At 44.7% G+C, this 15,336-nt stretch overlaps 1 protein-coding gene across 1 annotated transcript in view; it reads right to left on the bottom strand.

Moving 5' to 3' along the window:
• Nucleotides 1-2,749: 2,749 nt before the first annotated feature.
• LOC126990346 (uncharacterized) overlaps nucleotides 2,750-15,336 on the bottom strand; it is a 110,793-nt gene continuing 98,206 nt past the window's right edge. Inside the window, exons 2-3 of the mRNA XM_050848927.1 lie at nucleotides 4,465-5,195; nucleotides 2,750-3,132 (exon numbers count right to left, since the gene is read on the bottom strand). Coding sequence (XP_050704884.1) covers nucleotides 2,750-3,132; nucleotides 4,465-5,195 — 1,114 coding nt within the window. The remainder of the gene's footprint in view (nucleotides 3,133-4,464; nucleotides 5,196-15,336) is intronic.

Genomic DNA, 15,336 nt, shown 5'->3' with positions numbered 1-15,336 from the left:
TGGGTGTGTCATGGACCAGCTTAAGCGTCACGGGGACGTATTTGTCTGGGATGACCAGTTGTTCAATAGGTACTGGTTTGGTTGGCCATGACCTACAAAGGAGGTTGTCCTCTGATAGGAAAAATTGTGAAAAGGGAACTGGCAATTCAGGAAGGTTTGTTTCGTCTCCCGACTCTAGGGCATAAATAAACCTCTTCCACATTGGGTGGTCTCGCTGAGCAGTGTGTAGCTCAGCTGAAGTGAAGTTGTGGATGACCTCTGGGGTGGTAATCGCGCCTATTGGAATATTTCGAGATAAGGCATCTGCGACCACATTTGTTTTCCCGGTGATATATTTTATCTCCGGATTGTATGCTTGGATCGTTAAGAACCATCTTGCCAGACGCCCGTGTAGGTTTTTTCCCTTGAAAAGATCAGTGATGGCCGCGTGGTCTTTGTACACCACAATTTGTACCCCATCACTATGTCTCGAAAATGCTTCAAAGCCCACACAATGGCAAGAGCCTCTAGGTGGGTAACAGAATAGTTCTTTTCCGGAGCTGTTAGTACTCGACTGGCGAACGCTATTACCTGCTTTTTTGCCGGACTTATCTGTTTGCATAAGAGCGACTCCTAGTCCACTGGCCGAAGCGTCGGTCCAAAGCTGAAAGGGGTCCTTGAAATCTGGAAAGACCAGGACCGGAGCCTGTGTAAGCGCTTTCTTTAAATCCTCAAAGCTCGCTTGTTGAGCTGGGAGCCACTGAAATGGTACGTCTTTCTTTAAGAGATGGGTTAGGGGACTCGCGCGTGCTGCGAAGTCCTTTATGAAAGGCCTGTAGTAAACTGCGACTCCCAAGAAAGACCGTACCTTGTCTGTTGACGTTGGTTGAATGAACTCGGCAATAGCTTTTATTTTGTCGTCCACTGTGTGGATGCCGAATTCGTCCACGACATGCCCCAAGAACTTGATCCGAGGCTTTAAGAATTCACATTTGGTGAGTTTGAGCTTTGATCCTACCTCTTGAAGTCTATGTAGGACTGCTTTTAGTGTTTCCATGTGTGCATGCACGTCTTTACTTGCTATGATGATGTCGTCTAAATACACATAGACAGAGTTACCCAGCAAGTTCCCAAAAATACTGTTCATTGTCCTTTGGAAGATCAAGGGAGCCCCTTTGAGCCCGAACGGCAATCTCGTCCACTCATAGTCGCCATGAAGAGTGCTGAAAGCCGTTATTTCACGGGACTCGGGGGCCATAGGCAGTTGCCAGTAGCCACTGACCAGATCTAGACTCGTAAAGACTTTATTTCCTCTACCGAGACACATCAGAAGATCTCTAAGAACGGGAAGCGGAAAATGATCATCCACGGTCGCGTTGTTCACACGCCGGAAATCTATCACAGGACGGTAAGAACCGTCTTTCTTTGGAACCAGAAACAAGGGTGAATTCCACGGTGAGTTCGATTCTTTGATGACACCTTGTTCTAACATATCAGATATAAGCTGCTGCACTACTTCTCTTTGACTGTGTGGGAGTTTGTATGCATTTATATATACAGGATTGGTATTGGGTTTTAACTTAATGTGGTGTTCAGCACACTGCGTAACTCCAAGCGGCTCGCCTGGTAGAGCAAGCGCTCCCCTATAATGTTCCAGCACCTGGATTAAGGTAGGCTCAATTTCGGAATAGTGTGCAACTTTTAGGAACGCCTCTAAATTAGCTGTGTCTTGTTTGTGAGAATCCTGACACGCCGAGGTTATGCCTGAGACTTGGGCTGAAGGATATTCAGCTGGTTCCGGGGCTACATTTTTCCCATACACTAGACACTGGCATAATCTAACACCATGTTTTAAGGATACAGGGGATCCTGACGTGTTTAGTACCAATGCCTCTGCAATACCTCCCTCCTTGACTGTCACGAGAGTTACCTCCACCGTCACCCGGTGTATGTGTGGTGTGCCTTCAATGCACACATCACTGCCCGTTGGAGGGGCGTTAGGTAACCGGATTTTAACAAGTTTTTCAGCACGATCCGGAACTATTTGAGGTCCTTCTACGAGTGCCGTTACTGTCCGCCACAAGTCTGTAATGTTTTCGTGTGGTTTGACCGTAAGAGGTGACACTTGGGCGGTGGCAGACCCTGAGTCTGTGGTGGGTTGGTCATTTTCCCCCTCTGAGGGCGGGAGTACTGGTGACATAGGCAATGGATTGACCATCCCCTGTATGCGTCGTCCTTGATACACGATCGCGTTGCTTTCAGGGTTTATGGTTATGTGCAGGTCTTTCATGGCGTTTATTCCTAAGATCCCATCTACAGGTAAGGCAAACCTGCTAGATACATAAAAGAAATCTCGAAAGGGACATACCTTTTCATGTAAGCTGACTGTTAGTGGTACTCGCCCAAGGATTCCCAAAGTGGTGCCTGTCACGCCTATCATATTCAGGTCGTTCTCTTGGAGCGGCCAATTTCCCCCTCTGGCCTGTCGTGTCAGTGACCTGTAAGCGGAGTCTGAGATTACATTGACTGTCGCACCTGTGTCTACCGCTAAGGTGAGTGAAAATTTGCCCACCTTGCAAGGGAGGGCAATTATGCTTGTCCGGCCCAAGGCGGCAATGACTGAGTCAAGTTGCTCCCAATTTGTTTCGTCCTTATGGGATACTTGGATGTATGCCTTGGGGATGTCACGGAGTCATGCCTTTTTATTCTGAGAAGTGGAGGGGTTTGCTTTACTGTCTGCCGAGGACTTTTTCGTCTGTTCCTCCTTGGCTCATTGTATTGCATAACAACTGTCGGTATCATGAAAACAATTCCCGTGGACATGGCAAAAGGCAGTCTTCCGCTGATGGTTTGGCCTAGGGTTCCTGTGTGATGAGTGATGGCTTCCTCTGTATCCCCCTGATCTCCTATCAGAGCCCTGTCTTGAATGTGTTGAGTCCCTACGTTTAGAGTAGCATGTATTCTCGGAATGTCCTGACCGTTTGCAAAACCTACAGGTGAGAGATGCCTTACTTTGTGCCTGCAATGCTGTGGCTGCTGCTAGGGGTGGATTGTGAGTGTGTTCTTGAACCTTGACTTCTAGCTCTGAGACGAAGTCAACCAACTTCCCGCCTGGTTTGAAGGTCAAGGGAAGGGCAGAACGGCGGTTCTTCTCTGAAATATGAAATAAGTAAAAAAAGCAACTCCAAGACTGTCTTCACCTGTTGTTTTTGCATACTGCCCCCAGGGAGCCATTGCGCGTCTTCTAGACTTTTGACACAGTCAACCGCCAGCTGATTTGCCTCAGTCATGGCGTCCCAAATCGGCTTTGTTGAGGAATTATTTTGGAGGAAATCTACCTTGTGGGCGATCTGTCTAACGATGCTTGGTTTACTCCCGCCTCCGAAGATTTTTATGAAATTCTTTTTGAAAATCTCTTAATTTACTCCAATGTCCCCCGAAGCGAACGCAGAGGACTGCATCAAATTTAGTGCCCGAGAGCCTGGTAGTAACCGGGACCGAATGAATGCAATTTTATCATGATCTTCCGTAATGGAGGAATTTACGATGGCAGACTCACATAGATCTAGGAACTGTCTCGCCGAATAGTCTGACTCACTGCCGGAGAACTGTCGGATACTTGCGTGAGTTAGAATGCCCCTAATCGGTGGAGGGTGGAAGTGGGATGTGCCCCCGGCAGGAGGGGGGGGAGGAGGTGGAGCGGCAGGCATTGTGACTGGTTGAGTGGGTTGTAAGTATTCCGACGGACCCGGAGATGAACGATCCCTGCTTCCTGGAATTGATGAGTAATGAGTGCCTGAACGTAATCTTACATTATTAAGGTCATCGGTGTTTGTATCGTGTTCCATTTCCTCTTCACCTGAGGGACGTGTTAACTGTTTAAATGTGTCGCCGAGTTTAGCGAGAGTGTCTTTGTTCATAATAAGGCTTAAATCACCTACAATATATGATCATATTTTAATAGCTGTAATTATTAACGTAACGCGTCTGATTTAATATTTGCGCCGTACCCCTAAAAACAAGAAGGGATGGTTAGCAAGTAGGCCGTTAGACGTAATAGAATGTTAAGGTTATAATGTTATGTTATAATGTAATGGTTATATGAAATAATGAACCAATAATGTAGCGGTTATATGGTTAGGAGAAATAAGTGAGTATGCCTTGAAAGTGCGGTTTTCTCCCGAGCGGCGAAAAGAAAACGGAGAAGGGCACACTGAGGGAAGGTTGAATTACAGTAGGAAAATACAGTTTACCGCTAACAGACAACAAGAAGGATCAATATCGTATGCGAATGATTGATTACTCTCACAATTATGAATGACTAACAGTGTTAGATACACAGAAATAAAAGAGTCGTGCCTCTACCTGAATGGAACTGCAATTAGCTTAGTCGGCACATTCTGACAAAAAGGGATAATCAACAATACCAAGATTATACAGCTGATGGAGGGCTGGCGACGAAGGATGTCGTCACCCTTGGGGTACCTGGAGCCTTGGAGTCGCGTTGGAAGACCTTGGCTGCGGCAGGAAAGGCGTCGAGAGGTTGATTGTAGAGGCGGACCCCCAGGTGAACCGTGATGGCGTCGGGATTGTGCTGACTGCGCGAAGTGCGGTGGCGGCCGCAAAAACTCCTTGCCAGCCGTAGGCCGGCTGCTGTGTTCTCCGTATTTTGAGTGTTACGGAGCAGCGGTAGTGGGTTGGGCGGCGTGGATATGGAACGGCGCCCGAGGTGGTACTTGCTTGTAGTCACCCGGTAGATGTCCGAGCTCGCCTTTGGTTGAGTGTTGCCGTAGGAGGTGTGGTCGACGGTCCTGGCAGTGGCAGTGTTGCCGGTGTGGCGCGGCGGTGATGCCGTAGTGGGCGTTGGGTGTGGGCGGAACCGGTGGCTTGCAGTGAGCTCGTAGCCCGACGAATGGAGTTGGCCTGTAGAGAACTGGTAGAATGTGCTGGCTGGGGACTTGACGCCTGTAGAGAGCTTGTAGCAGTGCTGGCCTGTAGCAGGCGGGACGGCTTGTAGTTTGTGGCCCTCGCCTTCGGCTGCGTAGGCCTGTTGTTGGCCTGTAGTTGGCTTGTGACTCCCCTCCACGCCGTCCCCTTGTTTTGGTGAGTTCTTGTAGCTTGTAGCTCTTGTAGGAGAATGAGGTAGCGAAGGGCTCGGGAGCGTTGGGCACCGCTGCCACCAGTAATGTAGCGGTGTAAGGCTTGGTTGCGGGGAGCTGTGGACGTGAGGAAAACACTTGCTGCCTTAGAAGAAATGTATTCTTAACCTAAGATACAGCGTAGTGTTGGTGAGAGAGCCGAGACAATAGGTGTGTGTCGGTCGAGCTCTCTGGAAGGAGTGACGAATTACAGATTGGAAAATAATGAAGTTACAATTGGTCACGTATGTCAAGGTGACCTCTAAGTTTGACGAAAGCTTTGTTACACATACCGAGACGGTAAACACTGACAGATGCCATTCCTACAAGGTGGCGTGATCTATCTGTCGTGGGTTTTTTCCATTGATATTTGCATGCCTAAATCGTGGTGATATTAAATAATAATAATAATAATAATAATAATAATAATAATAATAATAATAATAATAATAATAATACATTGATATACTACAATTACTATAACATGGGTGGCTGAGTGGTTGGGTTGTTTAAAGTCTAACTAACTGGCTGACTGGTTTATTGATTGACTGGATGACCAAATGACTTGTTGGCTGTTTAATTGAGTGGGTCTCTTTAACTGCCAGGAAAGGTAAAATAGTGACTAACAAGCTACCTGGACAGCAGAGTGGAAGGGTCATTGGCTACAGGTGGATGAAGAGTAAAATGGATGACTACTTGTATGTCTGAGCAGGTAGGAGACGGCTGATTGGCTGGATGTCTGACTGGATGGGTGAATGGTTGGATGGCTGGGTGAGTTAAAGGATTGAAGGATATAAAGACTGCTGAATAAGCATGTGGATGAATGAGTGACTAGGTGGGTGGATAACTGGTTTACTGGGACATGGTGGATGGTGGTGGAATGCCCTTTAAGTGGTTGGCTGGATGAGTGAGTTCGGGTGAAAAAGGACTGGATAAACAAGTGGATGAGTGGAAAAAAGGATGACTAGGCGAGTAAGTGGGTGGATGACTGATTTACTGGGACGTGGTGGTGGAAAGCTTTTGAGTTGTAGCTGTTTACGTGGGCGTCAAGCTTAGTGGGTGGACAGCTTTACGTAAATGGATGCAAGGGTGAGGGTGGATAAGTTAAGGGGGAAAGAGAGAAAGAGAAGGGAAAGAGGAAGAGAGATAGGGGTGGAAGAGAAACGGTAAGGGAGAGAGATGGGTCAGGGAGAGAGATGGGGGAAGGAAGAAAGAGGGGTTAGGGAGAGAAAGAGGAGAGTTGGGGAGGGTGGTGAGAAAGCGAGGAGTGACTAGCTTAAAGATAAATAAGATAAATAAATATAAATAGAGTAAAAGAAATAATAGTGTTGACAAACGTGTATGATGTAAAAACATTTGTGTTGGGAAAGTAAGAGAAAGAAGAAAAGAAAGAAGAGAAAGAAACAAAGGTCGAAGCACAAACAAACACACTACGAGATGAAAACAAAAGGAAAACAAACAAACAGGACGAGGGAAGACAAAAACATACACAAACACAAACAAAAACAGAAAAAGCGGAAATAAGACCATAAAACAAACAAACAAACATACACAATAAAAACAACATAGTATTTTTGACGATTTAATAGCAACTATCACCACCACCATCATCACCACCACAAAGAACCACTCTCTCTCTCTCTCTCTACCGGGTCTGAGGGACTCCTGGACAAGTACCGTAGGCTCATCCAGCAGTATAAGTCTAAATCCCCTAACATTTTAATTTCAGGAGTTCTACCACGGACTTGGGTGGAGAGCGACTTCTTCAGTAAGGCCTTCAGTCTACACAACCGCTTACAGACTCTTTGCAGGGAGCTTGACGTGGAGTTCTTCAACGCCTGGGACAATTTCTACGGACAAAGTGAGCTCTTCCACAGGGACGGATTACATCTGTCTCCCATCGGGGCAGCCAGATTCGGAAGGCTCCTCAACGACGCAGTACGTGACACCCGATCAAAAAACGACTCTAAGCCACTGACAAAACACCAAGAAACAGTAACGTTAAACATTTGTGCGTATGAGTAAACATTGCAAAAGTCAATTTAAATATATCTGTCACCTACAGACCTCCCGGGCAATCACTCGATGACGACCTTGAAATGTACAGCGTCTTAAGGCAATCACTTAATAACAACGACTCACTGATATTAGGAGACTTTAACCTCCCCCATATCGACTGGGCAACACTGTCAGGTACAGAAGGCGAGTCACATAGAATGATCGAATTTCTAGAAGAAAATTATCTAAGCCAAATGGTTTCTGAACCAACTCGACAAAATAATATACTCGACCTTGTTATAACGACCCAAGATAACGTAGTCAGTAATGTCACGGTAGGAGAACACCTCGGTTCTTGCGATCATAAATTAGTGAGCGTCGACATTAGATCTCAATCATCAGTTACTGAAAATAAAGTAAAGGTGCCCAATTTCAAAAGAGCTAACTTCGTAGAAATCCGACAAAAACTAACTGAAATACAACTATCAGATGACGGTAATGTAGAGGACGCCTGGCTAAGCTTTAAAAATCACTTACTCACTCAGCAAACACATTTGTCCCCTTATGCGAGAAGCGAATTAACACTAATAAAAGCCCACCGTCGTTTAATAGCGAAATTAAACAATCAGTCAATGAGAGAAAATTGTTTTACAGGTTAAAGAAAGAACAAAGCACACCCGAAAACATTAGACTTTATAATGATGCCAGGCGACGAGTAAAAAGACTAGTATGTCAGGCAAAGCGTAGATATGAAGAAAATATTGCAGCCAACTGCAAAAATAATCCGAAATCTTTCTTCAGTTACATAAACAACAGAAAGGCGATCAAAAGTAGTATTGTACCTTTAACAAACAGCGACGGTGCACTAGTGACTGACAGCCAACACATTGCAAACCTCTTAAATAATTACTTTTCCTCGGTGTTTAATACTAACAGTCTTCCTCCCACCACCACGAACACCAGTACTATTGTAAATCTCGAGCATGCATTGCCTCCATTCACTTAAAACAAATAAAAGTCCCGGACCCGACAAAGTATATCCTATACTGCTTAAAGAAACAAAGAACGAAATACTCTCCTCTCTCACTACCGTATTCAATATGTCCTTGCAACAAGGCATCGTCCTTTCGGATTGGAAAAAGGCTAACGTGACACCGATTTTTGAGAAAGGAGACAAAAAAATACCAGGTAACTACCGACCCATTAGTCTAACTTCAATTGTAGGTAAGCTACTTGAGAGCATAATTAGAGACAAAATTGTGAGTTACCTCGAAAGCCACTCATTAATTGGGGGATTCACAACATGGCTTCCGTAACAAAAGATCCTGCCTGTCAAACCTATTGACCTTTTATAACGACCTCTTCTCAGTTTATGACGTAACCAAATCACTGGACGTAGTCTATCTTGATTTCCAGAAAGCGTTTGATAAAGTCCCACATCATAAATTACTTTATAAATTAAAGCAAATAGGTATTGACGGTCAAGTAAACCAATGGATCGCGAATTGGTTGAGCAACAGACAACAAAGAGTTGTGATTGACGGATTTAACTCAGAGTGGGCGCCGGTTACTAGTGGCGTCCCTCAGGGCTCGGTTCTTGGCCCAGTGCTCTTCATTATTTACATCAACGATGTGGATGTTAGGCTCAATAATCGCATTAGTAAATTTGCAGACGACACAAAGATTGGTAACTCGGTTCTCACTGACGAAGACAGGCAAAGCCTCCAAGAGGATTTGCACAAAATTTCAGCTTGGTCAGATAAATGGGAGATGCCCTTTAAAGTAGACAAGTGCCAGGTACTTCAAGTTGGAACAAAAAATAAGAAGTTCGATTACGAAATGCGCGGCGTAAAATTCACAAGCGTTCAATGCGTTAAGGACCTGGGGATCAAAATCGCGTCAGACCTCCTCACATCAATGCATCGATGCAGCAAATAAAGCGAACAGAATGTTGGGCTTCATTAAAAGAAACTTTTTTATTCAAGAATAAAGATGTAATACTTCCGCTCTACAATAGTTTAGTCCGACCCCACTTGGAATATGCGGTACAGTTTTGGTCTCCCCACCATGCAAAGGATATTGCTAAATTAGAAGGTGTTCAGCGTCGGGAAACGAAAATGATCCCTTCCTTGCGCAACAAATCCTACGAAGAAAGGCTTTCTACCCTTAACATGTTCTCTCTTGAGAAACGTCGCCTCCGAGGAAAACTGATCGAATGTTTTAAAATACTTAATGGTTTCACGAATGTAGACAGATCAACATTGTTTATGATCGATGACACTTTGCGCACGAGGAACAATGGCGTGGGTTTCAAAGTGTTTCAAGTGTGTTGTGTTTCCGGTGTTTTTGCGTGTGATTTGGCTGTTTCCGAGTGTTCTGCGTGTGTTTCAGAGTGTTTCAAGTGTGTTGTGTTTCCGGTGTTTTTCCGTGTGATTTGGCTGTTTCCGAGTATACTACGTGGGTTTCAGAGTGTTTTGAGTGTGCTGTTGTGTTTCCGGTGTTTTTGCGTGTGATTTGGCTATTTCCGAGTGTTCTGCGTGGGTTTCAGAGTGTTTCAAGTGTGTTGTGTTTCCGGTATTTTTGCGTGTGATTTGGCTGTTTCTAAGTATATTACGTGGGTTTCAGAGTGTTTTGAGTGTGCTGTTGTGTTTCCGGTGTTTTTGCGTGTGATTTGGCTGTTTCCGAGTGTTCTGCGTGGGTTTCAGAGTGTTTCAAGTGTGTTGTGTTTCCAGTGCTTTTGCGTGTGATTTGGCTGTTTCCGAGTGTTCTACGTGGGTTTCAGAATGTTTTGAGTGTGCTGTTGTGTTTCCGGTGTTTTTGCGAGTGACTTGAGGGTGTTTAATCGTGCTTATGCTTGAGTTTCTGAGTGTTTCGTGTGTTTCGAGTGTGTTGTTGTGTTCCCGAGTTTTTCACGCGTGATTTGGGTGTGTCGACAACTCACCCTTTGAATTCCCTGAGGATTCAGTCTGCTACTCCTCACTACACCCTCTTTGAATCCCCTAGAGGATTAACCTTTCCCACCCCCGTTTCCCTCACCTCACCTAAGCCCCCCCACCCTCGCTCACCTCACCTACCTTCTGCTCTTCCTCACTACAAATCCCCTAGAGGATTAGCCCTTCCTACTCCTTCCTCACCTCCACATATTTCTAAGCCCTCCCCCCCCCTCACTCACCTTACCTCACAGCCTATTTACCCATCCCTTCATCCACCTCACCTCGCCTCTTTCCTAACCCTCCTTGATCTCACACACCTCACTCACCTCACATCCCTTCCCACTCCTCCTCTCTCCCACTTTACCTCCTTTCCCAAACCCCCTCTCACTCACCTCACCTATTTCCTAACCCTCCTTGATCTCACACACCTCACTCACCGCTTCTCTTTCCCCCTCTTTACTCACCTCACATCCCTTCCTACTCCTCCTCTCTCTCACTTTTCCTCCATTACTAAACTACCTCTCACACACCTCACCCCCTTTCCTAATCCCCTTCACTCTGTGTTTTTATCTCTTTCATTTCAGCTAAGATGGTGCCTAAGAAGTGCAGTACTTGTAACGGTAGCTTCTCAGCTCACTTTTTTACAGGGCGTTCTGTTGTCTGTCGACTGTGTCTCTCCAGGCAGCATCTCGAGACAAGACTGCAGGAGCAGGAAGAGAAGATGGAAGCAGGCCAGAATAAAATAATAGAGCTTTTTCTCTCACCAGGCAGCATCTCGAGACAAGACTGCAGGAGCAAGAAGAGAAGATGGAAGCAGGTCAGAATAAAATAATAGAGCTTTCTCGCACTGTTGCCTCCTTGCAGGAATTCATCCAGGCTAATGTTGCTGTGGTGACAAACCCTTCTCCAACCGCCCCCTTGCCCTCAGCGGTACCGTCGACACCAGCGGACAACACCACGCAGCGGGAGGATACTAGTGGCAACGCCCATGATGGCTTCACCGTCGTGAATGGAGGAGCCAAACCAGCCAGACAAGCGATTTATCCTGTTCATTGCTTCAACAGGTTTGCCATTCTGGAGGAGGAGGACGAGCAGGAGAGCACCTCCCTGGTGGGTGACTCCATGATTCGCCAGCAGGTCATTGAGTTCTGCGGCAGAGTTCCTCGTCGAAGACGGAACTATTGCTATCCTGGCGCTGGGATCGACGATATAACTGCTGCTCTTGAAGAGATCTCCCCCTAGGCTACTAATGATTCACTGTTTTTTATTCACACAGGTACGAACGACGTCACCACGACCCGGTCTGAGGAACTCCTGGACAAGTACCGTAGGCTCATCCAGCAGTATAAGTCTAAATCCCCTAACATTTTGATTTCAGGAGTTCTACCACGGACTTGGGTGGAGAGCGACTTTTTCAATAAGGCCTTCAGCCTAAACAACCGCTTACAGACTCTTTGTAGGGAGCTTGACGTGGAGTTCTTCAACGCCTGGGACAATTTATTATGGACAAAGTGAGCTCTTCCACAGGGACGGATTGCGCCTGTCTCCCATCGGGGCAGCCAGATTCGGAAGGCTCCTCAACGACGCAGTACGTGACATCCGATCAAAAAACAAGTCTCAGCCACGTCCCTCCACCCCGCCCGTGTAAATAGACGCCGTGCATCGCAACAAACCCGTAACCGTGATCCCGCAAGTACCACCACCTCTATTACCAAGCCTCTAGATAACTTAAAAATCCTTAGTTTCAATGTGCGTAGCCTAAGAAACAAATTTGATGAACTGAGATGTCTTGCTCTAACGGAAAAGTTTGACATAATTGCTATAACCGAAACATTTATCGACACCACAAATATTGATTTAAGTTCCGAATACAACACAGATGGCTACAGACTCTTCAGCAAAGATCGTGTAAACCGTAGGGGCGGTGGCGTCGCCCTTTACGTCAAAAGCTATTTACAACCCACTGACAAAACACCAAGAAACAGTAACGTTGAACATTTGTGCGTATGAGTAAACATTGCAAAAGTCAATTTAAATATATCTGTCACCTACAGACCTCCCGGGCAATCACTCGATGACGACCTTGAAATGTACAGCGTCTAAGGCAGTCACTTAATAACAACGACTCACTGATATTAGGAGACTTTAACCTCCCCCATATCGACTGGGCAACACTGTCAGGTACAGAAGGCGAGTCACACAGAATGATCGAATTTCTAGAAGAAAATTATCTAAGCCAAATGGTTTCTGAGCCAACTCGACAAAATAATATACTCGACCTTGTTATAATGACCCAAGATAACCTAGTCAGTAATGTCACGGTAGGAAAACACCTCGGTTCTTGCGATCATAAATAAGTGAGCGTCGACATTAGAGCTCAATCATCAGTGACTGAAAATAAAGTAAAGGTGCCCAATTTCAAAAGAGCTAACTTCGTAGAAATCCGACAAAAACTAACAAAAATACAACTATCAGATGACGGCAACGTAGAGGAAGCCTGGCTAAGCTTTAAAAATCACTTACTCACTCAGCAGAACACATTCGTCCCCTTGTACGAGAAGCGAATTAACACTAATAAAAGCCCACCGTGGTTTAATAGCGAAATTAAGCAATCAGTCAATGAGAGAAAATTGTTTTACAGGTTAAAGAAAGAACAAAGCACGCCCGAAAATATTAGACTTTATAATGATGCCAGGCGACGAGTAAAAAGACTAGTATGTCAGGCGAAGCGTAGATATGAAGAAAATATTGCAGCAACTGTAAAAATAATCCGAAATCTTTCTTCAGTTACATAAACAACATAAAGGCGATCAAAAGTGGTATTGGACCTTTAACAAACAGCGACGGTGCACTAGTGACTGACAGCCAACACATTGCAAACCTCTTAAACAATTACTTTTCCTCGGTGTTTAATACTAACAGTCTTCCTCCCACTACCACCAACACCAGTACTATTGTAAATCCCGAGCATGCATTGCCTAATTTTGAAATAACAACCGATGAAGTCCTTAAAGCTCTCCATTCACTTAAAACAAATAAAAGTCCCGGACCCGACAAAGTATATCCTATACTGCTTAAAGAAACAAAGAGCGAAATACTCTCCTCCCTCACTACCGTATTCAATATGTCCTTGTGACAAGGCATCGTCCCTTCGGATTGGAAAAAGGCTAACGTGACACCGATTTTTAAGAAAGGAGACAAAAAAATACCAGGTAACTACTGACCCATTAGTCTAACTTCAATTGTAGGTAAGCTACTCGAGAGCATAATTAGAGACAAAATTGTGAGTTACCTCGAAAGCCACTCATTAATTGGGGATTCACAACATGGCTTCCGTAACAAAAGATCCTCCCTGTCAAACCTACTGACCTTTTATAACGATCTCTTCTTAGTTTATGACGTTGTTGAAATTATCAACACCGTGGCTACGATCTGGAGGTGGACGGAGGGTAGAGAAAGGGCTGGTGGCGGCTTGGTCTCGCTCTTCTTGCTGAATCGTGTTTATTTTCAACAACAGGAACTTGTACAGACAAAACTCGAGAAATGCAAATATATACCTGTCTCAGTTCAACCAAGAATACAAAACTTGATTTACAGAAACTAAATGAAATTAATTATAATAAAGGAAAATAATGGATTCAGTAATTTCAGCTTAAACTTCTGGATTTATAAAAATATGTGGAGGAGTAATTAAAGAAACTGTACTTTCATGGGAAACTTAAATAACTTCTTCACTAACTTCAACATACTCCCCACCATAGGAGTCTAGCACTCCTATTACATATGACAACTGTATTCCTGAGTATAAAGCATTAACCTTAAATTATTCATACATATCACTTACGAAATACAATTCACAGCCTCAGAAACTAGTCCGTCAACTTGAACTTCAACTGAAGTTACAAGTCAAGTTTTCTAGGAACTTTAACAGACCTACCAGAGCGAGTATGAGTTTCAGGAGCTGTCTCAGGAAGTGGACTATAATCTGAGGACTCCTGGACAGCTGCATCAACGTCAGGTAAATCTTGGACAGTCTCATTAACATCAGTATACTCATGGCTAGATACTTCCAAGTTATGTAACTTCTGAACTGCCCTATTCAGTACTCCTCTGGAAGTCTTCACATTTACACTCCTGAGAACACCATCCTGAGTTTTTCCTGACCTGGGAAAATATCTACAACCAAACCCAGGGGCCATTGTAGCCTTGGAATGTTGTCCTCCTTCACCAGGACTAAGTCACCTTTTTTAATACTGCATTTTGAAGTGAAACCCTTAACAACTGGGGGCAAATTGGAAATATAATCTGAGCTCCACCTCTTCCAAAATTTGTCTAAAGTCTGGTTTCTCAAATGTTCTCTATTCCTCAGATCTTGAGGGGAAATACAGGAAGGTTTGGGGTCCAACTCAGTGTGAGTACTAGCATTTCTGCCAATGAGGAAATGTGAGGGAGATAAAGGTGGAGCACTATTAGGTTCATCCCCAAAACAAGTGAAAGGTCTTGAGTTTACACATGCTTCTATTTCATGTAGTACAGTCTCTAGTTCACTTCTGGAAATATACTTAACACTTAAAGTTTTCCTCATGGCAGACTTGACAGATCGTATCAGACGTTCCCACCATCCTCCCCACCATGGAGAACGGGGGACTATAAACTTCCAGTGTGGAGATATGTGACCATAAACCTTCTGTATTTGCCCACTGCAAGCAACAAAAGTTTTGGCATTATCTGAGTACATCACTGAAGGTAGCCCTCTCCGTGCAATGAATCTGCGTAGGGCAAGCATGCAATCCTCAACGCTCATAGAGTCAGTGAGCTCTAAATGTATAGCTCTGACAACAGCACAGGTGAACAGTAAAATGTAAAATTTCTTAGAAGGGAAATCAGAGCAAAACAGAGGGCCAGCAAAATCCAGGCCAGTCACTGTAAATGGTGGAGCAGCTTTAACTCTCAGTTCTGGTAGTGGGGCTACTGGCTGGCTACAAGCTCTGGAGTCATGTCTCTGGCATCTTACACATTCCTTGATCACAGTCTTAGCAATTCTTCTAATTCCTATAATCCAGAAACTTTCTCTCAAGGTAGATACAATGGTAGAAACACCTGTATGTTTGAGAAAAAGATGGTGAAACTTGACCAGTAGCTTTGCTAGGTGACATTTTGGAATTATTATTGGATGTTTACAGTCAAAGCTCAATTCAGCATTTTCCAGTCTACCTCTGATTCTCAATAAACCTTTATCATCTAGAAAGGGATCTAGATTAATCAACTTTGACCCCTTAGGAAGAGGC

Source organism: Eriocheir sinensis, unplaced genomic scaffold (assembly GCF_024679095.1).
Source record: "Eriocheir sinensis breed Jianghai 21 unplaced genomic scaffold, ASM2467909v1 Scaffold157, whole genome shotgun sequence".
Lineage (NCBI taxonomy): Eukaryota > Metazoa > Arthropoda > Malacostraca > Decapoda > Varunidae > Eriocheir > Eriocheir sinensis.
Note: the sequence above shows the minus strand (reverse complement) of the source record. Positions and strands in the feature narration are given on the sequence as shown.